We start from the raw sequence: 23,253 nt of genomic DNA on the forward strand, positions 1-23,253 counted from the left end.
GTGCCTTGGGCTTCAACCCACAAAGTCAGCAGTTTGAAATGACCAGGTGCCCCTCAGGAGAAAGATAAGGTTTTCTGTTCCCATAAAGATAGAGCCTTGGAAACTCACAGGGGAGCTCTGCTCTGTCCTGTAGGATCAACACAAGTCGGGATAGACTCAGTGGCATTGAGTTTGCATTTCTGGTCTGGGTTAAGTGACAGCTCCTCAGCCTCTCTTTGTTGCCCCCCATGCTTCTCCTGGGGTGAGGGGAGCCAAGATCACCCCAGGGGGCTTCTCCTTCTGGCAAGCAAGGTACTCTGAGTGCCACAAGCGCATTGATGCAGTGGTGCGTTAGGCCGGATTGACGAGAGAAACAAATCGTGACACTTAATATTATCTAGAAGAAAGAACTTTGTATAAAGAAGTACTCGTGTATCAGTAAAATGTCCCAGCCCAGTCCAGATCGAGCCCCTAAGTCTGATACTAGTCCACAAGTCCCTCCTCAGACTCACACAGCCACGTGCCATGATGCAGAGTACAGGAAGATCACAGGCCGGTGGCTGCAAATCTTGTGGATCTGACAAGAGAGGATGCTCCCAGCATGGAAGTGGTGCAGAGAGAGAGAGAGGAAGCTCCCAGATCCTCCTTGTGAAAAGGCCACGCCAACCAGGTGGCACCATTGGGCTGATACATCTGCAACAAAGCCAGGCCTTTCCCTGAAAACCCACAGCAGGGGTTCTAGACCCCTGAGGTGCCCAAAGGCCTGGGTGCCCAGAGGGCCTTCATGGAGCACTGACATCCTGTGTCTGGCCCAGGAGGCCCAGGGATGCAGTGGTTAGTGCCCGGCTGCTAACCGAAAGCACCATGGCTCCAACCCAGTGGGAAAGCTCTGCTCTGTCTCAGAGGAGGGCCAGACGTTGGACATTCCTGGATGGCCGTAGCCTCTGCTGTTTGGTTTGTTGCCGGCCCTTGAGGCCAACCAAAAGAGCACAAACATGCCTACTGGTGGGAGGCCCTGCGTCCAGCGCCCTTGTGTCTCTGATGGGATCCATCCAGATCTGTGTGGTTTACACAGGCTCAAAGCCTCCCAGCAGGGTGCAGGCCCTCTGCCCACATGAGCCGTGCCAACTCCCTGACAGCTTGACTTCCCCACACCCGTGTATCTGTCCTCACCCCCACCCCTTCCTGCCCCCAAGATGCCAACTGCCCTTGCATCTCCATCTTGGGGTCAGCTCCTGGGGGCGGGGGGTGGGGAGCAGGGAGGGGGGCTCATGAAGGCCTCGCTCACAGAAATCATGGTGACGCATCACCAAGACTCAGCTCTCTGGAGACTGAATGAGGACTTGCTCCACGTGAATCCTCCTGGAACCCATCCTACGGAGCTGGTTCCAAAACCTGATGACCCAGTGGCTCAGTGGGTGGGTTAAGAGTTGGATCCTTAACTGAAAGGTCGGTGGTTCAAACCCATGGACCGCTCCTCAAGAGAAAGATGAGACTTTCTCCTTCCGTAAAGATGTGCCCTTCCTGGGCGTGGCACCCCATCCGGCTCTACAGGAAAACACTCCTAAAGGTCAACAAATAGACCTTGAACTATTTATAGGTTTGTCTTTTTGTTGGTGGTGGTTTTGTTGTTGTTTTGTTGCTTTGTTTTGCTCTGTCTTGTTTTTGTGCTTATTATTGTCTCTGCATGTCTATCTAGATAAGACAGGCGGGATAAACAATGCAGAGGAGAAAACAATGGGACCGATGGCTCCGGGGTGACACAGGAGGAGGGAGACAGGACAAAGGAAGTGGGTGTTAGCAAACTCAGGGACAATGGAAAAACAAGTGATCTAAAATTGATGGCAAGGAGGTTGGAGGAGGCCTGGTAGGACTTGATCAATGGCAATGTAACCAAGAGGAATTACCAAACCTGAATGAAGGCTGAAGATAATAGTGGGACAAGAGGAAAGTAAAAGGAAATAGAGGAATGAACTAGGAGGCAAAGGGCATTTATAGAGGTCTAAATGCAGGCTTGTACTTATGTAAATATATTTATATATAATGATAGGGAAATTGATCTATATACATATATTTATAGGTTTGTATTAAGGTAACAGATGGACATTGGGCCTCTACTCAAGTACTTCCTCAACACAAGAACACTTTGTTCTAATAACCTGGCATTCCATGATACTCACTTTCCAGACATGATCGCTAAAGACAAATTGGATCCATAAACAAATGTGGTGAAGAAAGCTGATGGTGCCTGGCTATCAAAAGATATAGTATCTGGGGCCTTAAAAGCTTGAAGATAATCAAGCGGCCATCTAGCTGAGAAGCAACAAAAGCCACATGGAAGAAGCACACCAGCCTGTGTAATCATGAGGTGTCGATGGGATCAGGTATCAAAGACCCAAAACAAAAAAAATCATATTACTGTGAATGAAGAGAGGTGTGGAGTGGAGACCCAAAGCCCATCTGTAGGCAACTGGACACCCCCTTACAGAAGGGTCACAAGGAACAGACGAGTCAGTCAGGGTGCAGTATAGCACTGATGAGACTTACAACTTTCCTCTAGTTCTTTAATGCTCCCCCATCATGACCCCAATTCTACCTTATAAATCTGGCTAGACCAGAGCATGTATATGGGTACAGATAAGAGCTGAAGCACATATGACCCCCTGCCAGGGGGATGGACAACAGAAAAGTGAGTGAAGGGAGACATCAATCAGTGTAAGACATGAAAAAATAATAATTTATAAATTAATTAGAGCTCATGAGGGAGGGAGGGTGAGGGAGGAAGGGAAGAAAATGAAGAGTTGATACCAAGGGCTCAAGCAGAAAGAAAATGTTTTGAAAATGATGATGGGAACAAATGTACAATTGTGCTTGACGCAATGGAAGGATGGATGGATGGATGGATGGATGGATGGATGGATGGATGGATGGATGGATGGATTGTGATAAGAGTTGTATGAGGCCCCAATATAATGATTTTTTAAAAGAAAAAAGAAAGAGGGAATTAAAAGATCATGGAAAACTTGATTAACTCCAATGGAAGGAAATAGCCTGCACTGGAAAGCCCAGGGGAGAAGGGAAGGGGCCACAGATGCCCAGGAAAGGGCAAACAGGACTCAAACAACGGAATGTGACCCGCTCTGCGACACGGAAGCCGGCCACCAGCCCCTTGTGCAGAAAGTCCCTCAATCAGAACCCAGTGGCCCGGGCACGCCGTCTACCAGAGGCGCAGTGAGCGAGCACTGACATGTTTCCCGTCAGCGCCGGGCCTCATGCTGTCATGGGACACGCACGCCACATCAAGGAAGAAGGCAGGGATTGCGCCGCTGACATGCTTTTATTGGTAAAGTTTCGTCGTGGGAAGCATCCTGGGGAAACACACTGGCAGCCACAGCCACATGCAGCGGCTCCACGGGGCACAAGTACAGACCGTCCTCATCCATCAACTTTATTACATCCATCCTCCTTCCCAAAGCCCGAAATCACACACCTTCTCGAGCACCCCGTGCCATTTGCTCATTTCGTGTTCCAGGGCTAAACATCGCCATTGACCTTGTGACACCTGGGTAGCAGGGGAGTGAGCTGGATTTGGCTGCCCCTGGTGACAGAGCCCTAGTGGTACAATGATTAAATGCCGGCTGCTCACCAAGAGGTGGGGAGTGGGAGCCTGGCCCAGCCACCACCCTGTGGCTCCATGAGAGAAATTTGGGGCAGTCCTACTCTGACCTCAAGGGCCACAGTGAGTCGGGATCTGCTTGATGGCAGTGGGTTGGGTTAGGTTTGGTTTGGTTTGGGTACTGATGATGGGATTCTTGACAATGGCCAGTGGGAGCCAGACGACAGGGTCAAAGTGTGATTGGATATGGGCGCTGTCCAGGGGCCATCTCTGAAACCTGGATTCCTTGACAGTGACTAGGGTCACATGATTGAGTGAGAAAATGACAGTGCCTGGGAGGGATGGGGTCTGCCCAACCCTCTCAGGTTTGACACATGTGTCAGTGAGATCTAGATCGAATCAAGGGGCTGAGAGTGGGCTGTGATGCACATATTCTAGCATCTTGACTGTGGGCGCAATTACGGATTCGATGGTTTGCAAACGGGTAGCAGCACTCTGGGGTGTATAGGCGTGGCAGAGTGCTGGGCTCTGCCAGGGAACACTGGCTCTGCGTGTCTGGAGCGGATCGATCGATCGAGCCAGGGGACCAATCACAGCATCCATCACCTTGTGCCCACCCCCTGCCCCACCCCTCAGTGAGTCTTGGATTTGTGGCTTTTCTGTGCTTTCTTCACGTGCCCCTTTTTCCCAAAGCACTTCCGGCAGCCAAAGGCGCAGCATTTGAAGGTGATGAAGATGGTGGTCAGCACAACGGCCAGGAGGAAGCCGATGACGTCCAAGGAATGGTACTCGTACCAGGTGAGGTTGTGGGCCGCGGGGCGCAGGTGTCCCGCCCCCCTGTGGCGCATCACAAACTCCACCCAGAACACTGCCAGGTCCAGCGGCTCCATGGGGCGGTCCTTGTGGAGGCTGGAGAGACGCATGATGTTCTCCTTGTAGCTAAACACAGAGACGGGTATATGAGTGCTGGGGACACTAGCAGGGTCGGGCCATCCCTCTTCACACGGGCCAAGCATCAGGCAGCGGTTCAAGCCCACCCGCTCCTACACCTCGATTCAGCGGTCAAAACACCCAACTGTCCAACTGGAGAACCTACCCACGTGTGTTGAGAGTCGGCAGTCGGTCAAGAAAGAGGAGGGGAAAAGGGCAAAGGTGGGATTTGTATTCAGGTGTAATTGTCCCCGTTGCTGTCCTTGAATAAGAGCCCTGGCGGCCTAGTGGTTACACGCTGAGCTGCTAACTACAAGATCAGTAGTTCAAAGCCCCCAGCTGCTCCATGGGAGAAAGATGAGGCTTTCTACTCAGACACCCACAGGAGCCGTTCTACCCTATCCGACAGGGTCACTATGAGTTAGCATCAACTAGAGGGCAGGGAGTTTGGTTGAGAGTTGGGTTGTTTGTTGTTTTTTTTTGGGGGGGGGTGTCGGTTAGTGGCATGGTGTGGGCTGGGCTGTTGGCCCACCCGCCACAAGGTCGGCAGTTCAAACTCACCAGCCCCTCCTGGAGCAAAAGATGAAGCTGTCTACTCTCATGAAGATGTAGATTTACAGTCTCAGAAGTCCTACGTGGGTTTGCCTTGCGCTATCCATTTCCTGGGCCTGTTTTCACATTGGACTGTGGACAAGGTAGCCCAGGGGCAAGCAGCACCCACTCCCCTCTGCCCCCAGAATCCTTCCCTCTTACCTTTTGTCATTGATGACCGCCTTGAGGGCGTTTGCTAACTCGTCGGAGGTCATTTCCAGGACGTTGAGGGTGATGCCCGCACCCCGGGACTCTATGCGCTTCGCATTGTCCATTTGGTCTCCAAACAAGGGCATCATCACCATGGGGACACCATTGCATATCCCTTCGTAAATGCCATGCGAGCCAGCGTGTGTGATGAAGGCCCGCGTCTTTGGGTGACCTGAGTAGCAGACCAGAAAGGAAGACCCAGGTCATGTCTCTGAGTTTCACAGCCTCCCATCCTCCGGGGCCCGGAAGCCTTCACATCCTCAGTGTAATCTACATGTGGTCAGCGGGTGCCCCATAGATAGATTAAAAAGCAATGGGGACCAGGCCTGAATGGCACCCCGCTGTCCCTATAGAATGTTGTAATCGGGGTTACAACTGGTGGCCCCAGAGAGACCAGGAGGGAAACAGGGAAAAGAGACATATTCCTAAGAAACAACTAAGAAAGTTTCTACTGAAGGATTTGCGGCACCCATTGCCCCAAGAGTCTCTTTAAGCCTTGATCCAGAAGTAGCCCTGGAGGCCACCTTGGTTCTGCATAACAGATGGACACACAGGGGAGGACCTTGTCCTAAAGCCCATCTAGATGAGACCCAACAGTCAGCAATGACTTCAACACGAAGACTGGCAGATCGTGGGGCGTGGAATGGGATGTGGGCTTGGAGCCACCAGCACAGCAGTAGTGAGAATGACAGAGAACGTAGCTCATGTCTTTCCATAGCACCCAAGGGAGCTGTTGAATGGGAGCCCAGATTGCTGTGCCCGCCCTGACCAGAAGCACAAGAAAACGTGACTAAGAAGACCTTTTTGAAGCAACATGGGCTATGCCAGCTATCATATTTTCAAGCTTTTCAACAGACCCGGCAGCAGCCCGGTCGAAGTCATCCTCTTGCACTAACCTGGCTGGGCCTAGACTCGGGGTTCCTGAGTGGGGCAGATGGCGAACAAGCTTGGCTGCTGGCTGAAAGGTGGGCAGTTTGAATACACCCTAGGCTGTTCCCGAAGAAAAGTCTAGCAACTGCCTCCCAAAAGTCCTGGAAAGCCCCCTGGGGCAGAGCTCTCTTGGGACATACACGGGGTCGGCACGAGTCAGTGTCCGCGGTGACTTGGAACTAATTGGTTACTGGTTGGTCCGACACAGCAAAGGCCCCCTTAGCTTACCAAGCAGGTCATTCTGGGGCAGCCACTTGACGAGTTTCGTGTTCTTGGCCAGGTTAGATGGCCTGGGTCCGGTGTACCGCCACAGGACCTTGAAGGGAGCACACACAAGGAAAGAGGTTTGAAAGGCAGCACCTGGGTGATGGGTGCTTACCCCTGCTAGAATGGCTACAAATGGAGACCCGGGAGCATACTGGTTACCAGTTGGGCTGCGACCCAAAAGGCTGGCTGTTCGAAACCAGATGGTGCTTTCTACTCCCGTGAAGAGCTGCATTCTGGGAAACTCACAGGGGCAGTTCTACCCTGTCCTATGGGGTTGCCATGAGCAGGCCAGGAATCTGAGAACAGCTTGAAATTAGGGTCTTCTGAGGAAGGATGGATTTTGCAGGGGTGGGAGGGGTCGTGAGCAGGAGGGCTCCGTTCTGTTTCTTACTCCAGAGCTTAGGCACCTGGGTGTATGTGCCAGGGACAAGGGAACAACAAGTGATCCAAAATCGATGGCGAGGAGGATGTAGGAGGTCTGGTAGTGCTTTATCAAGGGCAATGTAACCGAGAGGAATTACCGAACCCCAAATGAAGGCTGAACATGATAGTGGGACAAGAAAGTAAAAGGAAATAGAGGAAAGAACTAGGAGACAAAGGGCAGTTATAGAGGTTTAAATATAGGCATGTACATATAGAAATATATTTATATATGATGATGGGTAAATAGATCCATGTGCATATGTTTATAGGTTCTATTAAGGGAGCAGATGGACATTGGGCCTCCACTCAAGTACTCCCTCAATGAAAGAACACTTTGTTCTATTAAACTGGCATTCCATGGTGTTCACCTTGTCGACATGATTGCTGAAGACAAAGCAGGTGCATAAGCAAATGTGGTGAAGAAAGCTGGTGATGCCCAGCTATCAAAAGATATAGCATCTGGGGTTTGAAAGACTTGAAGGTAAACAAGCGCTTGGCCATCTAGCTGAGGAGCAACAAAGCCCACATGGAAGAAGCACACCAGCCTGTGTGATCATGAGGCGTCGCTGTGATTAGGTATCAGGCATCAAAGAACAAAAAAATCATATCATTGTGAATGAGGGCCGCTCTTTTGCAGGGCAGTAGAGAGCTAAGGGACAGAAATCACATGCAGTTTAGTGAATGGGGAGTGGGGGGCGGGGTGGCCCAAACCTGGAGTGCCAGCCAGGAAACTCCATGTGGATCCTGGCAGCCCGGGCTAAGAGATCTTGGGAAGGTACATATCAAGAAGTCTCCTGAATTCCATGTGTTGAGAGCGCCTATCTGTACCCATGTGTGTTTCCGGTCTAGCCAGATTTTTAAGTTAGAACTGGGTCACAGTGGTCGGGGGAGGAAGTAAAGATATACCCCTCAGCAACAGTAATGGGGTAGCAATATCATGAGGGTAGGGGGACAGTTAGGGAGGGGGCAGATTGGATATATAGCCACATGCACCCTGACCCCGAATGGGACGAATAACAGAAATGTGGGTGAAGGGAGATAATGGACAATGTAAGATATGAAATAACAATAAAAATATATAATTGATTAAGGATACACAGGGAGGGAGGGAGGGGAGGGAAGGGGAAAAAAGAGGAGCTGATACCAAGGGCTCAAGTAGAAACTGTTTTGGAAATGATGATGGCACCATAGGTACAAATATGCTGGATACAATTGATGCATGGATGGCTATAAGAGCTATAAGAGATTGGTTAGCAATAAATGGGGTCTCCATCCCACCTTAAAAAAAGAAGCTGTAAGAGCCCCCAATAAAATGATTTTTTTTTTTTAAAGAAAGAAGTCTCCTTACCGTCTGGGGAATTCTCCCCAGAGCATCCGCGATCTCCATTGCCTTCTTCTCCGGTATCTCTGAGACCATGGATCCCAATGAGAAAACCACGACCCCATGCTCCCCGGAAGCATTCACGTAGGCTTGGAACTCCTAGAGCCAGGAAGGGAAGAGGAAACCCAATTCAGTTGTGTCTCGGATTTTCCAGTGGCTACATGCAGTAAGCTATGGCCCAGGTACCTCCCTTTCAGCCATATGGTTGAAGGCACGTTGCTGCTGGACAGGGACTGGTGGAGCCCCCAAGACGCAGGCCCTTAGATACCCTTCAGTTCTGGAACTGAAATCACCCCATGACTCTAATGTCAGTCAAATAATAGGCAGGTGCGGAAGGGAAACAGTAGCACTACTGAGTTGCGTATAATCAACCACTTAAGATCAACCACTTAGCATTTACCCAAGGACAACATTCGCAAGGGATAGAAACGGAGGAGGGCGTGGGGGGATCCTAGAAAGGGCTCACCACAGACTCCTTTCACCAACACACACACACACACACACACACACACACACACACACAGCAGTAGCAGCAAACAAGGGTCATTTTGTGAGTTTTCTTGGGAAATCATTAGGCATCCACCTAACAGTCCTTACTTGGTTCCATCTAACTTTTTGTTTCTTAAATCTTTAAAGGTACCCAGTGTTCTTCAGTTACTAAAGCAAAAAGAAGAGGGGGGGTTGCATTTCCATGGTTCAGTTTCCAGGACCCTCGGCTTGTTGTTGTTGTTATTATTGTTGTTGCAGCTGTTGCTGTTGGGTGCCTTTGAGCCTCGGGTTCCAACTCATCGTGAGCCCACGTACACCAGAAGGAAACACCGCCGTGCCCGGGACCACCCTCAGGGCCACAGTTAGGCTGGGGCCCCCTCTGTGTCCAGCTCTGGGAGGGGCTTCCTCTTTTTCGCTGACGTCCTACCTTACCAAGCAAGATGTCCTTTTCCGGGGACTGGCCACTTCTGACAGCATGTCCAAAATACTTGCGACGAAGCCTCCCCATCCTTCCAAGGAGCATTCTGACCATCCTTCATCCAAGATAGATTTGTTTGTTCTTCTGGATGCCCGTGGACTTTCAATAGTCTTCAACACTGCCGTTCAAATGCTTCTGCTGTCTTCTTTATTCATTGTCCAACTTCCCATGAAACTCTCATGGCTGGGGTCAGACACACCATAGTCCTCAAAGGGACATCCTTGCTCTTCAACACTTTAGCGAGGTCTTGTTGAGATCTGCCCCAGTGCAATGCATTGTGGGATTCCCCCGTTACAGACCACTAATGATCTACTTAAACATTCCTGGGTGTCGCCCCATTGGCTTTATTTGCTTCCAAGTCATGCTGAGTACACCAATGAGATTGTTTGATGTGGTAGTATCTGCCAAACACCAAAAGATGTCCCTGACCTCCAGACTTTCAGTGCTGAAAAAAGGGACAGGAAGGTTGGTCGTGTAGCTGTGGGATCATGGTGACATCCCACAAGGATGGCATGTTGTTGTTAGGGCTACGGAGTTGGTTCTAACTCATAGTCACCCTATGTACAACAGAACAAATGTTGCCCTGTCCTGTCCCATTGTGATCGTTAGGGTTTTTTTGTGCCAACATGACTCCCATAGGAACATGTGGGTGGAGTTTGGCCTGTCAATCAGGTCACAGCTTGATTGGAAAGCAACAAGATAAATGGATCTCCGAGGCCAGCCTGTTCCTCTTTCTCCCTGGAGGTGGGCCACACACTCTCTCTGTTCTCGTCTTCCTGTTGACAAGCCACGTGGAGCCATGCTGAGACCTGTGAGGCACCTGGAGATGATTCCACCACTGCTGGATCCACGACTTTTTCACCCACTGGCCTGCGATCTTCCTGCAGTTTGCATCATTGCACGTGCTGTGTGAGTCTGAAGAGGGATTTATGAACTAGACTCAGACTTAGGGGCTAATATCAGATTTATGGACTTGATCTGGACTGGGCTGGGATGTTTTCTCAATACACAATTACTCTTTGATAGAAAGGTCTCTCTTACACATACATGAGTGTCAGTGAATTTGTTTCTCTAGTCAATCCTATCTTGTTGACGGTCTTCCTCTTTGTCACTGCCCCTCTGCTTTACCAAGCATGGCGCCTTCTCCAGGAACTGGTCTCTCCTGACAGTATGTCCAAAGCATGGGAGACAAAGCCTTACCATCCTTGCTTCTGAGGAACATTCTGGATATATTTCTTGCAAGCCAGAGTTGCTTGTCCCTTGAGCAGTCCATGGTATTGTCCATATTCTTCACTAGCGCCGTAATTCAAACACAATGATTCTTCTTCAGTCTTCCTTATCCAATGTTCAACTTTCACATGCAGATGAGGCAATTAAAAATACCATGGGTTGGGCCAGGTAAACTTTAATCCTCAAAGCAATATCCTTGCTTTTCAACATTATAAAGATTTAGTCAATGCCACGCATGGTTTGAGCTCTTGACTGCTGATTCCGTGAACATTGATTGTGGACCCAAACAAGATGAAATCTTTGACAACTTCTATCTTTTCTCTGTTTACATTGGGCTGGGCATTTACAACTTTAATAGTGACTTCCTCTAGTGCTGATTTGGAGCATGAGTAAATAAATCTGTACTTATGAAAGAAACTGAATCAATATTTAATAATCTTCCAATGCATGACCAGGGTTGCCATGGTGACCCACCACCTTCACCCTCCCTAGTTCCAGACCCTCTTGGAGTCTTCTGGTTCAAAGATGCTGTCTTAGCCTTTTCCATCAGGCGTATCTTAAAAGGCAGGTAGGCAAGAATCATCCTTCTCAATGATAGGCTGCATTTTTTCCATCTCAAGGAAGTTGTGGAATCTCCCCCCTTCTCACCACCTCACCCCCCGCCCACCACTGAGTTCTTAGGATACATACCATTGTGACATTTAACCTGTCTGAAAAGAGCCAAGTTCAATTCCAACTCTTTCCACACCTTCCCACACCCACTTGGCAGAAACCAAACCAAACCCACAAGTCCATAAACATTCAAGGTTAAACAGTAAGGTTGGGCTGAAGCTTGAATAACACAAAAGTCCATCTGCAGATCACAAGGTCAACGGTGGAGATTGCACTATCATGCCACCCCCATATCTGGGTTAGGCCTAACTCAGAGGTCAGGGGGCACAGCGGTCTAGTAAAATTGAAGTCCATGCCCTACTTAGATCTCACACTGACTCCATCATCTTCTTGAACAAAAGAGTGCAGTTCAGTGAAAGCAACTCTGATTCCACCCGATCCCCCTTCCAACAGAGAGTTTCCTGGGGTCTCTCCTACTCTGCTCTGAAGAGTTTCACTAAGCTCTTAGGTGTTTGCTGCTGAGAATTTGGTGTGTTTTGTTCTGGGCTTTTCGTTTGATTTTTTCTTTCCCTCTTTTGTTTTTTGAGAACCCTTAGGTGGAAGGCCCCAAATGGCAGTCAAGGACTGGCCAAAGGTTGGTGCTTGAAACCCTGGCGATTTTGAATCCAGCAGACAGAATGAGTGCTCTGCTTCAAAAAGGCTGCCTCCTTGAAAATCCCACTGGGCAGTTTTACTCTGACAAGTGGGGTCACCTAGAGCTGTGATCAACTCGACAACAGTATCTATCTCTCTATACACATATTTTTCCTGGACTTTTTTCTTTCTAGTCTCTCCAGGACACAGAATTGATTCCTTTTACAGCTCCAGTTGGGGCGGGGGGGGGGCAAGAGGGCAGAATCTTTCTACTCTTTGATCCATTATTGTTACATCTACATATGCCCCCCATTCTGAAATGCCTTTGATTTCCATATTAGCTCTTGAAAACCTGTTCTCCAAACTATCAATCTCTCTTCTCTCACTTTAATTTTTGCTCTAGAAGGTTGTGTTATTTCTTCTACTTGACTTTGGCTACTCATTCCCGTCCCCATCGCAACCACTCTCTCCAGTTAACGCACTAGTGTGTTCATTTACAAAGCATGTTGTTTTTGTTTCAGAAAGTCCTTCTGGTGGTCAAGTTCAAATCCTCGGATGTTGCTCTCACCGACACCTGCCTCAGAAAGAATGTTCCAAGAAAATGATGTTGCCCTAAATTCTGGAAAGTTAGGGGACAGTCACATAATGACTTTGGGAAAGAGCAAACAGCACATTCAAAGGTCCTGAAACTTAGAGAGGTTCTCGGAACATACCAGAAATAAACAGACTGCCAGACTAATGAGATTGAATGCACAGGTGTATAGAAAGTGCCTTGCCTTTTGATTCAAATGTCCACTGTACATGTGCGTCTTCAAAGTCTTCCATTTCAAAGTTAAATAGGAGAAAGAATTACTTTCCCACCACCACCACCACCCCCATCCTTTATAGCAATGCCAAAACTCTTATCTATAATCTCTCATTTGTAGATCCTGGCTAAATTACTGCCTTTAGAGCTGCATTCTCTCATCAGATTGGAACTATCTCACGTATTCCTTGTCCTTTCTTGAAAATAGAATTATGGTTTCTTTCTGCTGTTGTGTTTTCTCGTTTTACTGTTAATAAGTTAATAGCATTTCCTTTTCTAGCCAGACCAAAATTCATCCAACAGGTCAACGGATCTCCAAATCAGAGCCAGGAGAGCCACAGGGGGCCACTAGCTCTCTGTTCACATTGCAGGTGAGAAAGCAGAAGACTCTGAAAGGAGGCGGGGAAGTTGGCCACGCAGTGTGATGGGTGAATCAAGGGTCTCAACCCCATTTACTTGTCAATGTGATGAATGCCCCCTTTTACTCGGGAATACAATTCATCCCATTGGGAAACGGGGTTTATTGATTTGTTTGTTTATTTATCGCGTTACTGAAGTGTGCCCTTCAGCCTAACCTCTTTTGAGTTCTAAAAAGGGCAACCTGTGTTCCCTGCTTCTTATCTTTAGCACTGGCTGCATCTAATTCATTCTTACCCATTGAGGCATGATGTATACAATGTATAGAAGGCCCAAGCTGTCTAGCACTCAGCTACTAGCCCAAAGGTTAGCCCTCCATGCCCACCCTTGCAAAACAGACCTGGCGACGTGCTTCTGAAAGGTCCCCCCCACCTTGAAAACCTGCTGAAGCAGTGTCAGTCCATCCAGATGGCGGGGGGTGGGGGGTGGGGTGGGGGAGGGGGGATCCCTGAGTCAGAATGAACCCCAGAGAAATTACAACAAAGACAACAACATTCTTTCCTCATATCTCAAATGCAAGGGAAGAGCCAGCAGATGGCAGGTGTAAATTAGAAGCCAGGCCTAGAAGATGTCGAGGCAGAGGTTCACCAAAGAGGGCATTAGGAGCTGTCTCAGCAGGCCCAGTCAGGAGACCGGGCGGCAAGTTCGTCTACCCTGAAGAGAGACATGTAGAACATCCACTCAGATACACACCTGGGCTAGTGGTTTTTGGAGAACACAATTGATCCCACCAATAAACACTATGTTGGGCATGGCAGGTCTAGGGTGATCCTTCACAAAGTCCCGTCTGATCAGCCAGATAGATCCCAAACTCATGAGGTCCTGGACAGTCACATCTCTCTGAAGGACTTCAGAAGCCAGCACTGCATATGGCGAATAAACCACATTGCACATAAAATTCTCCGTGAAGGCGATCAGCACGTTCTTCACCCGCTCCAGAAAAGTCATGTGGTCTGAGTAGGAGGACATTGACCTGGGCACATAGGAAGGCGGGTTGGGACACTGGGTACCGTCAAAGTCCAAGCTGCAAGGCAGTCCATTCAAGAAATACACGGCAGGCACGGACAGGTACTGAGCCACAATGGGGCCACAGGGCAGGAAAGGGTCCGTCAACACAGCCTGGAAGCCGCCAGCCGCCAGAGAAGCCATGAGCTCCTGGTTGTGCAGGAAGTGGGAACAGATGGACAAGAACAACGCCGAATGCTCCTTTACTCGCTTGTACGTTTTGACCACGATCCGCCAAAAGGGGTCTTCCTCAAAAACACTTCTCCCCAAACCAATGATAGCTGACTGCATCTCCTCCTTTTGGAAAGGCACAGGATACCTCTTCAAGGTGTAAAACGCTCCTTCCTTGACGTGCATATAGACGTCGGGGGCCACCACAACCACTTCATGTCCCCTCTGCTGCAGCTGCTGGATGACCGGCACCATGCTCAGCCAGTGGCTGCCATCCATTGGGACCACCAGCAGCTTCCCACCCTGGGATCCCGCAAGGCAGAGAGTGCACAGCAGCAGGCCCAGGAAGAATGGCCGGGAACCCTGGCATGTTACAGCCATGGCTCTCCTCTCAGAGAATGCGACTGAGGGTAGCACGCTCCCAACGGGCCCCAGTCTCCCAATTACACGTTGCAAGAACCAACCCACCAGTACAGTTAATGTTTGACCTTTTATCGTGTGGTGATGCCTATCATTTGACTAGAGAGAGCAATGAGTTTCTTTGAGAGCTAGAGAGGGTGGAGCTTTACTGGGTTTCTAAACAGGCAGCGATTGCTCACTTGGCTGGTATTCTTTATCCTCTAGAGCAGAGGTTCTCAACCTGTGGGCCGTGACCCCTTTGGGAGGTTGAATGACCCTTTCACAGGGGTCGCCTAAGACCCCTGGAAAACACATAAATATTTCACAATATATAATTACATATTGTTTTGTGATTAATCACTATGCTTTAATTATGATTAATTATGCTCAATTTTAACCATGAAAACACATCCTACACATCAGATATTTACATTATGATTCATAACAGTAGCAAAATTATAGTTATGAAGGAGCAACAACAATAATTTTATGGTTAGGGGTTCACCACAACACGAGAAACTGTATTAAAGGATCGAGGCATAAGGAAGGTTGAGAAGCACTGCTCTAGAGGATTAAACAGCAAAGATGTTATCTTGATGACTACAGTTCACCTGGCCTGGCCACGAGCTATATTTTCAATCACATGCATGCTAAAACCAGACAAGAGCTCACAAAGACCAAAGAATGGATACTTTTGAATGATGATGTTGGTGAAGACCATTGAAAAATACCATGGACTGCCAGGGGAATGTAGCGACCCTGGTGGTATAATAGGTTATGCGTTGGGCTGCTAACTGCAAGGCCACGGGTTTGAAACTGCCAGCCTCCATGGGAGAAAGATGAGGTTCTCTGCTCCTGTAAAGATTTACAGGCTCCCAAACTCAAAAGGGCAGCTCTACTCTGGCCTACTGGGTCGCGAAGAGTCAGACTCGACTCAATGGCAGTGAGTTTGGTTTGATCTGGCCAGAAGAATGAGCAATTCTGTCTTGGACCAAGGATGGTGAGACTTTGGATATGGAATCAAGAGGGATCAGTCCCTGGAGCAGGGCATCATCACACTTGGTAGAGGGTCAATGAAAACGAGGAAGACCCTCAACGAGACGGGCTGACACAGTGGCCATAACAATGAGCTTAAGTATAACAATGATTGTGAGGATGGTGTAGGACCAAGCAGTGCTCTGTTCTGTGTGCCACTACAAGCCAGAATGCCTTCAATGACACCCAACAACAACAACAACAATTCATTGGCAGCCTTCCAAGCCCTATTCTTAAGTGACCACAAGAAAGCAAAGGGCCCCCAGCCTCTTTGACTTCATATCTTTTCTATCTCCATGGACCAAGAGAGTGCCAACTGAGCACAAGAGAGATTATTTTGTGACTAGACTTCCTCTTCTGAAATGGACCAGAGCGGTGACTACGCCCTTCTAGAAAGAGAACATGGACTTTCCAGTTCCCCCTGATCTGCACAAACCCAGGATGAAGGCGTCGTCCCCAGTACCTTCAGCCCCACCCACTGCTGTCCACTCATACGGTGCATTTGCTAACCGCAACGCTTCAGAGTCCCTGGAGGGCGCAGATAGTTGGCATGCTCAGCTGCTAAAAGGTTCACCGAGGTCTGACAATCCCTGCCAAGAGCAGTTCTAGTCGGACACACCAGGAGGTGCCAGGCATTGGCGTCCACTGAATGACAACGGCTTTGGAGTCTCCTGGTGTGCAAACAGTTGACTTTGCCTTCTAACCAGAAGGTTTGAGATTTGAGTCTCTATTTCTGAAAAATCAGCCAGCTCTGGTCTGACACTCATGGGCGGGGGAGGAGAGGGTTGTCATGCATTGGCATCAACTCCATGGCATCTGGCAGTTGGGGTCATCGTAGTTCAGTGGGAAGCAGAACCCTCTCTTTTAGTTAAAAAAAAAAAAAAGACAAACAGAAACAAACTCACTGCTATAGAGTCAATGGTGACTCATAGGCACCCCTGGTGGGTTTCCAAGACTGTAACTGGTTTTGGGAGAAGCTCAGTCTTTCTCCCAAGAAGCCACTGGTGGTTTCAAACTTCTGCCCTTGCAGATGTCAGCCCAGTGCATAACCATGACACCTCCCAGGCTCCTTCTTGTAAGAAATGGAGTCCCAGTGATACAGTGGGCTAAGCACTGGGCTGCTGATGCAAAGGTCAACAGTTCAAACCCAGCAGCTGCTCCAAAAGGAAAGAAAAAATGAGGCCATCTGCTTCCGTGAAGATTCACAGCATTGGGATCCTGCATGATGCAGTTCTACTTGTCCTTCAAGGCCACTATGAGTTGGAATCAAGTAGATGGCAGTGAGTTCTCTCTCAGGTGCCTAGAGTAGTACGTGGAATCCCTTCCCCCTGAACCAGCAGCCCTCCTCAAAAGATTCCCAGTCTTGTATGTGCTTATATGTGGGCATGGGCATACACATACTCATGCACCCCCAAGTTCCTCCTCCCCTCGAGCACTCTTTCCTTATGACCTAATTCTGGGGTGAGCGAAGCAATTATTTTGTTCTTTGGCACACTCTTATCTGCAATTCTGAGATGCAAAGTCTAATTGAAACATCAGGGGCCACATCTCTTCCAAAGTCTGGGTGCCATGAGAGTTCATTGGTAGATTACACAGGGCAAAGGGAGTACAAACATGCACTGTCACTCTTGTGATTATACAACTTCTCAGCATGACGCAGAGCCTCTAAACACCCCCCAACCTTCCAAACGTTCCAAAGACACTATCGCTGGATGGTTCCAATCAGACTAGCAGGCAATCCACCTCCACTCTCCCTGTGACAACCAAGAACCTTTACTGTCCCATCCATACAGCTCCTGCCCCTAGAATCAAACCCTTAAAATCCAAAGTTAGTGCCCACATTCACCACGCGGTTGCTGAAAATGTGGACGCTACGGTGTGTGTAGTGTGTCAGGCGACTGCACTAAGGACTGATGTTGGAAAACTGAGGCTGAAATCCCCCCTACCCTTCAAGGGCTGTCCAGTGAACAATGAAAAGTTCACAACCAGGCAATATCGGGGCCCTGTTGCGTGACAGACATATCCTATGAGTACAGCAGCTACGTGGTCTGGCTTTGGGAGCTACTGAAGACTTGGGCCTTCGTGAAACCTTTCTGGCACCTAAGTACAGAAGCACTTTCTTTTTGTAATGAAGCCAGCAAAGAGCCCACTGCTCCAACACCCCTTGCAGGACAGCGAGTTAAGTACTTAATGTGGCCCTTCTAGCTCACTCTAGTCTTTGTAACTCCCACCAAATGCTGGAGTGGGACTATGCAAATGAGGTGCTGTGGCCCACCAAAGGGATTGGATAGGTGGCTAAATTGTGTCAATATGGTGCCTAGCATCCTTGAGTGTGTAGAACTGGGCAATCAAGGTCTATGAAACCCTAATGAAGGGACAGGTCTGTTTTGCCCTCCCTAGGCTTCAGGGAGGTGCCCGGTGGCATGGTGGACTACTAACCAAACTGATCAGCAAGGTGAAAACAACAGTCACTGCTCAGGAGAAAGAGGAGGTCTTCAACTCCCTCCAAGAGTGATAGTCTCAGAAACCCACGAGGGCAGTTCTACCCCATCTTCTAGAGTCACTGAGAGTTGGAATCGACTCAATGACGGTGAGTTTGGTTTTGGGTTGGGAGCGTCAGAGGACTGACCGACCTAGAGAAGGTGTTTCACGGAAGGCAATGGGCTAGGGCGGTTCAGCAGTAATAAGCAGCCGCAGAGCAAGAGTGTGGGACCAGAGGCTGGAGTGGGCTTGATTGCCCACTCAGAAGCAAGGGTCCCAGCTCTTTCCCAAGACCACCCTCAGCAAGGCCTGGTGGCAGAATGTGAGAAGATGATGATGAGAGGGTGGGGGTGTGTCCTGAGTGGTTTCTGTTCCTTTTCTAGTAGACCACTAAACTGTCAGTATGGTTGGGTGATTCCATGCGAGGAACCCTGGTCCCCAAAGATGGAAGGGGAAGTGCTTGGGGGAGGAGAGGGAGAGAGTTGGTGTTAGAGAGAATGGAGTCATCCAGCAGTTTGGAAAAGCAGGGCATCTGGGACATCTTTCCTCTCTGTCTCACGGGAGCCAACGTTGCGCTGGTCCTTATTAGAGGGTCCTGTTGACTCTCAACCCCTCAGAGCAGGCGGGGCTGGTCATTACTAAAGAAACAGCATCCACAAGTCCATTGCCCTCTGGATAATCAAAGGGGCCTTCTGATGGGCAGTCAAGCTGCCTCCCTTGTTCTTCCATGGCATTTTGCATCCACATGGACCCACGTCCTCGTTTTAGGCTCCCTTCTGTCCTGCTTGAAGAGCTGGGTGGCACAGTGGTTATGTGTTGAGCCGCTACTTGCAAGACTGGCAGTTCGAAGCTACCAGCCACTGCCTGGGAGAGAGATAGAGTTTTCTACTCCTGGAAAGAGTCACAGTCTGGGACCCTCACAGGGGCAGGTCCACCCGGCCCTGTAGGGTCTCTGAGTCAGCATCGACTGGATGGCAGTGAATGTTAGCAGTGTGCACACGGGTCTCTGCTAGGAGACGGGAGAACCGACTTCAGCTTTCCAATCCCTTCCTTCCAGCCTCTGCCTCACTGTTTTGCGGACAGCAGAGCCTCGTTCAGCATCCCATTCCGTGTGCAGGTGGCTTCACTGCCCTTTGCCCTTCATTAAATCTGCTTTCCGCGTGTATAATGAGTGCAGGATGCAGATCCTTCCGCCACGAGACGGGCTTTCAGACAAAGATGCCAGGGTACTATCTCAGGAGCTCAGAGCATCAGCCTGAATTATTGGCTCAGCCCCTCCCCCTCTGCCCTTTATGATTCACTCCATCAGTTGTCCAGGTCCTACCCCACCCCCACTGACATGGCTGCAGCCTTAGCCAACAGCTTCCAATAAAATCCAAACTCCCTAGCTTTGCCTCTAGAACTCCCTGGGAGGGGCTCCCCAGCCCACCTGGTCATGCTCTGCCCTCCTCCTTGATCTGATCCCTTTGCCCCTCCGCCCACAATCATTCCGGCCCACTTGCCCCTCACAAGCACCCACAACTCCATTTTATCACTTCACTTAGTTCACGCAGGACCTAAGTCCTGATTGCCAGTGGCGTGCCAAGCCCAAGATCTGTTCGTTCCCTCCAGGTACAGAGTCAATCGTTTGTTCCTGAGAGACAAGCACCACCTTCAGATCTTTTATGACGAATGTCAGAAAGTTCGCTGGTTAATCATTTTCCTCTCTGAACCAAGACCCAGAGAGCGCTGTTGCCTCACAGTTTATCAAAGAGGATAATATTGTATCAAAGGGAATGATAAGCAAAACACAGCAAGCAGAAGCCAGGACATCGGCTCTCTTGTCAGATCCCAAGAAATGCTAAGATGAACAACGGGTGAAAGCAAAGCAGATGTGGGGGAACCAAATCGGTGCACCCCAAGGTTAGTCACCAAAACCAAACCAAGCTCACTGCCACTGAGTCCACTCGGACTCCTAATGACCCTATTGGCCAGGGTAGAACTGCCCACATGAGTTTCTGAGGCTGGGAACTCTTTATGGGAGTAGAAACCCCCAGTCTTTATCCTATAGAGAGACTGGTGGTTTCAGATTGCTGACCATAGGGTTAGCGGCCCAACATGTAGTGAATGACCATATACGTGGTCAGCAGATGTTAACACCCTAGACTAGAGATTCTCAAAGGTTGGCCCAGGGTACACTAGAAGTCCCTAAGATTTGGGGTGGGGGCGGTGTCCTGCCACGTGGAAATCATTTCTACAATAATTAAGTCATTTGCCTTTTCCACGCTCCTTCTCCCAGAATGCATAGTGGAATCTTCCAGAAAGAGCCCAGTTGAATGCAGAAACTGATAGCAGAACCCAACTCTCTTCTGTACAGCCACGATTGAGAGCGAGCTACAGAGGGTCTCTCTGAGCTGGAATCCACTCGGTGGCAGTGAGTTTGGTTTTGAGTGTTTTCATAGGGTCTCGATGAGTCAGAATGGACCCATGGGCAAGCAGGCTAAGAAAGCCATTTTCCATGGCAGCCACAGAAGTCGGTTCCAATTTGTAGCCACCCTAAAGCTAGGGCATACATAGTCTCTTGGGCTGGCATCTTTACAGTTGCACGTTGACAAGTCCTTCGCCCCAGGAGCTGCTGGGAGATTCGCATCTCTCAGTCGGCAGCCTTGTGCTTCAACTGCAACGGGGCCTCCTTCCAGGCCCAACACCCGAAGACCCATGGCCCAATGGAGTCCACCCTATCTCGAGCCTTTAGGGCAGAGTAGAACTGGCCCCGTGGGTTTCCCGGTCTGTAAATCTTTATATGAGCAGACTGCCTCAACTTCCTCCAGTGGAGTAGCTGGTGGGCAAAAGCCATGGGCGCTATGCCACCAGAGCTCCTTAAAGTCCCACCGAAGTCCTAAGACCCATTGTTGGTACTTTCTGGAAGACTGAGGGCCTGGCAGGTGGGTGAGGCGGGGTCGGTAATGGGCAGGGCCAGCGGGACCATTGCCCTCAGCGTGATTGGCCAGCCGCGCGCCCCGCCCCCAGGGAGTGGAGCCCGCCCAGGGCGCACTGCATTCTGGGTCGTGGACTCCGACGGGCCCTCGACCAATGAGACGCCGCCTGCGTCACAAGGGGCGGCGCCCAGCAGTCGGGCTGCGCGGTGGCTCCTCAGTCGCTGGCCTGGGGCTGCCCAGCGCGGGTCGCGGAGCCCGACGCCCAGCATGGCGGACTACTACGAGATGCTGGGCGTGCCCCGGCAGGCGTCGGCCGAGGCCATCAAGAAGGCGTACCGGAAGCTGGCGCTCAAGTGGCACCCGGACAAGAACCCCGAGAACAAGGAGGCCGCGGAGAGGAAGTTCAAGCAAGTGGCCGAGGCCTACGAGGTGCTGTCGGACGCCGAGAAGCGGCGTGTGTACGACCACTACGGCAAAGCAGGCATGGAGGATGGCGGCGGAGGCCCCTTCGAGGCCCCCTTCGACTGCGTGTTCACCTTCCGCGACCCGGCCGAGGTCTTCAAGGAGTTCTTCGGTGGCAGGGACCCGTTTTCCTTCGACTTATTCGGAGACCCGCTGAAGAACATTTTCGGGAGTCGCAGAAGCTCCCGGGGAAGCCGAAGCAGAGGCACGGCGTCCCTCTTCTCCACCTTCAGTAAACTTCCCGCTTTCGGGGGTAGCTTCTTTTCGTCAGGCACTGGGCCACCGTCCTACGGCTCCATGGGAGGCGGGGGCCTCTCTTCCTTCTCCATGTCCTGCGGTAGTGGTGGGACCAGCAACTTCAGGTCCGTGTCGACGACCACGGAGATACTGAACGGCAAAAGTATCACCACCAAGAGAATCATCGAGAACGGCCAAGAAAGGGTTGAGGTGGAAGAGAACGGCCAACTGCAGTCCTTGAGCATCAATGGCAAAGAGCAGTTGTTGCACCTTGACACCCAGTAATTCTGTCCCACCTTGGAACTTAAATCGCCTTTTAAGGAATAGCAGGACTCTGGGGGCGGGGGAGTTTGTTGGGGTTTTCGGTTTTCTCTTTTTTGGAAAGTTGTACTGAACTCTCTACTTTCAGAACAACTGTACTCAAGAATTTATAAACAGTTCATGCACATCGCCTCGTTGTCATGCCTTTGGGGAATCTCATGAGTAGGACTTGTGGATGTCTTCTAAACGGTTGGAAATAGCTGTATGCAACTAGCTGTTAATTAAACGTAACTTATACCAAGGCGGGCGGTGATTATTGCACAGGTTTAGAACGAAATGTTCTCCACAGCAGCCTGGACTTGACCTTTCCAAATCTGACGCCAGAGGATGGGGTACAAATTTAGCATCATTGGGATGGATCATGAATGTTTTCGATAGTGATACATGACGGTGTCTATGGGGTGGCGCAAGTGCTTTGCCCTAAGCTGCTAAGTGAAAAGTTGGCCATTCGGATCCACCCAGCAAGGCCACTGGCAATCGACTTCCATAAGATTACAGCCTTGAAAAGCCTATGAAGTTCATAGGAGTTAGAATTGATTCAACCACCGTGGGTTTAGATTCAGGTAAGATGGGAGTATGTTAACATTAATTAACAATAACAATGATCTGAAATAAGTAAATGGTGGCATTTTCGGTTGTTAGGTGCCATGAAGTTGGCTCCAACTCCAATCCTGCCTACAGAACAAAACACTGCCCTGTCCTGCGTACGTCTGTCTGCACCATGGTTGATATGTTTGAAGCAGTTGGAGCCGCTGTATGAATTAATCTTCCTTTTTGTTCACTGACCCTTTGTTTTAGCGAGTATTGATGTCCTTCTCCCTCCTAATAACATGTCCAAAGTTCATGCCCAATCTTGTCGTCAAGGAGTCTTATTTTCAGGGAATCTTCTGGCTCTCTAACCTTTTTTTCAGTCTTCTTGGCAGTCTAATACTCTTCATCAACACCATAATGCAAATGCCTCTGTTCTCTGGTTTCCTTTACTCATTGTCTAGCTTTTGCATATGAGGCCGTTGGGAACGCCGTGGCATGTATCAGTGCTCCATAGTCCTCCAAGTGACATTCTTGCTTTCCAATTCTTCAAATAAGCCTTTTGCAACAGATAGGCCTCATTTGATTTCATGACTGCTGCTTTAATGGATGTTGATTGTAGATCCCAGTAGAATGAAATCCTTGACAACTTTCATCTTATCTCCATTGATCATGATGTTATTTATTGGTCTAGTTGTGAGAAAT

The 23,253-nt window shown here is 49.6% G+C and overlaps 2 protein-coding genes across 3 annotated transcripts in view; one reads left to right on the top strand and one right to left on the bottom strand.

The window, feature by feature from the left end:
* Positions 1–4,227: 4,227 nt before the first annotated feature.
* LOC142423890 (UDP-glucuronosyltransferase 1A6-like) overlaps positions 4,228–23,253 on the bottom strand; it is a 33,253-nt gene continuing 14,227 nt past the window's right edge. The window contains exons 1-5 of one of the 2 annotated variants that reach the window (XM_075529028.1): positions 13,685–14,548; positions 8,295–8,426; positions 6,485–6,572; positions 5,279–5,498; positions 4,228–4,534 (exon numbers count right to left, since the gene is read on the bottom strand). In XM_075529028.1, the coding sequence (XP_075385143.1) occupies positions 4,228–4,534; positions 5,279–5,498; positions 6,485–6,572; positions 8,295–8,426; positions 13,685–14,548 (1,611 nt within the window). Of the gene's footprint in view, positions 4,535–5,278; positions 5,499–6,484; positions 6,573–8,294; positions 8,427–13,684; positions 14,549–23,253 lie in introns of those variants that run through there. The other variant, XM_075529029.1, reaches the window with a different exon arrangement.
* Positions 21,268–21,984, top strand: LOC142423891 (dnaJ homolog subfamily B member 3-like). Its single transcript, XM_075529030.1, has one exon. It carries the CDS (start codon positions 21,268–21,270, stop codon positions 21,982–21,984), a length of 717 nt encoding a protein of 238 aa, XP_075385145.1.

The sequence above is a fragment of the Tenrec ecaudatus genome, chromosome 13, assembly GCF_050624435.1.
Source record: "Tenrec ecaudatus isolate mTenEca1 chromosome 13, mTenEca1.hap1, whole genome shotgun sequence".
NCBI lineage: Eukaryota > Metazoa > Chordata > Mammalia > Afrosoricida > Tenrecidae > Tenrec > Tenrec ecaudatus.

Coding starts and splice junctions, on each gene's coding strand:
- LOC142423891 (XM_075529030.1), top strand. CDS start 21,268: ATGGCGGACTACTACGAGATGCTGGGCGTGCCCCGGCAGGCGTCGGCC.